At 39.5% G+C, this 1,135-nt stretch overlaps 1 protein-coding gene across 1 annotated transcript in view; it reads left to right on the forward strand.

The window, feature by feature from the left end:
• Window positions 1–1,135, forward strand: part of LOC104998189 (glycerophosphodiester phosphodiesterase domain-containing protein 4-like) — a 129,963-nt gene that overhangs the window by 2,654 nt on the left and 126,174 nt on the right. Inside the window, exon 2 of the mRNA XM_010853255.1 lies at window positions 34–137. Within this exon, the coding sequence (XP_010851557.1) occupies window positions 34–137 (104 nt within the window). The remainder of the gene's footprint in view (window positions 1–33; window positions 138–1,135) is intronic.

Here is a 1,135-nt window from a genome sequence, read left to right on the forward strand (position 1 = left end):
AACTTAATTATACTCTCTTCTTTCTGTTTCTAGAGAGAACGATTATTTTACCCATGTCTGGTCATTTCATTTTGCATGTCTGTGCTTTTGGTGTTCGTGTGGGTAGAATCATCAAATGAATACAATGGCTTTGACTGGTGAGTTTCACTTTTTTTTTTTTCTTTTTGTGTAAGGGCTCTTTGGTCTAATAGCCACATGGATCTTACTTCAGGCTGAAAAGATCTGGTGACATAAGAGGGAGGGATTTTTTGCAGCTGGTGGATTGGAGGCCTAACTCTGGGGAGGAATAAGGATGCTCAGCACCCTCAGCTACTGTACCTCCCTTCCCTGCTCATTCTCACTCTTTGACCAAATCTGGCTCAGCGGGAAGCTTTCTCTGTGCTTCCAGTGCCCCCAGTCCTATTCAGATGACTCCCTGATACCTTGCTTCTCAGCCTTTTGTCTGGGTTACTGATGCCTACACCAGTCCATCTTCATGATCCTTGTCCATGAACCCTGATGTGTCTGCCTCACCTCCAGCCTCTGCTTCTTCCTTCTGTCCCTACTGTGCTTCCGAAGACTCTGGAGACAGAGACAGCACCTTTTGTAGCCCAATTCCTACTCTGAACTACTCCTAGCTCTTTCAGTTTTTCTGAACTGATTGTTGAAAATCTTACCCATTATTTGATATTTGGGGGAAAAAGGGATGTGTTTGAGTATGCGACTTTTTAAAAATGGAAGACCTTTTTATAGAAGTAGTACATGGTTTTTATTTTAAGTGTAAAAATACAAAGTAGAAAATATAAAATTCAACTTAGTTTTACTTTGCAGTAACAGTCACTTGATATACTTCCAGTTTTTTTTTTCTATGCTTACTTTTACATTATTATACTCATGCCAGATATGCAATTTTGCTTTTCCTTTTTGCTTAAAATAGTTACACACATTTTGACAGATTGTTAAAACTCTTAATGACTATCATTCAAAATGGTCTAAAAATATGTCCTGACATGAAAGTACTCTAATACACTTACTTAAACCACTTTTTATTGTTCAGTGCAGTTCAATTGCTCAGTCATATCTTTGTGATCCCATGGACTGCAGCACGCCAGGCCTCCCTGTCCATCACCAACACCCAGAGTTTACTCAAACTCAT

Source organism: Bison bison, unplaced genomic scaffold (genome assembly GCF_000754665.1).
Source record: "Bison bison bison isolate TAMUID 2011002044 unplaced genomic scaffold, Bison_UMD1.0 scf7180017864324, whole genome shotgun sequence".
NCBI lineage: Eukaryota > Metazoa > Chordata > Mammalia > Artiodactyla > Bovidae > Bison > Bison bison.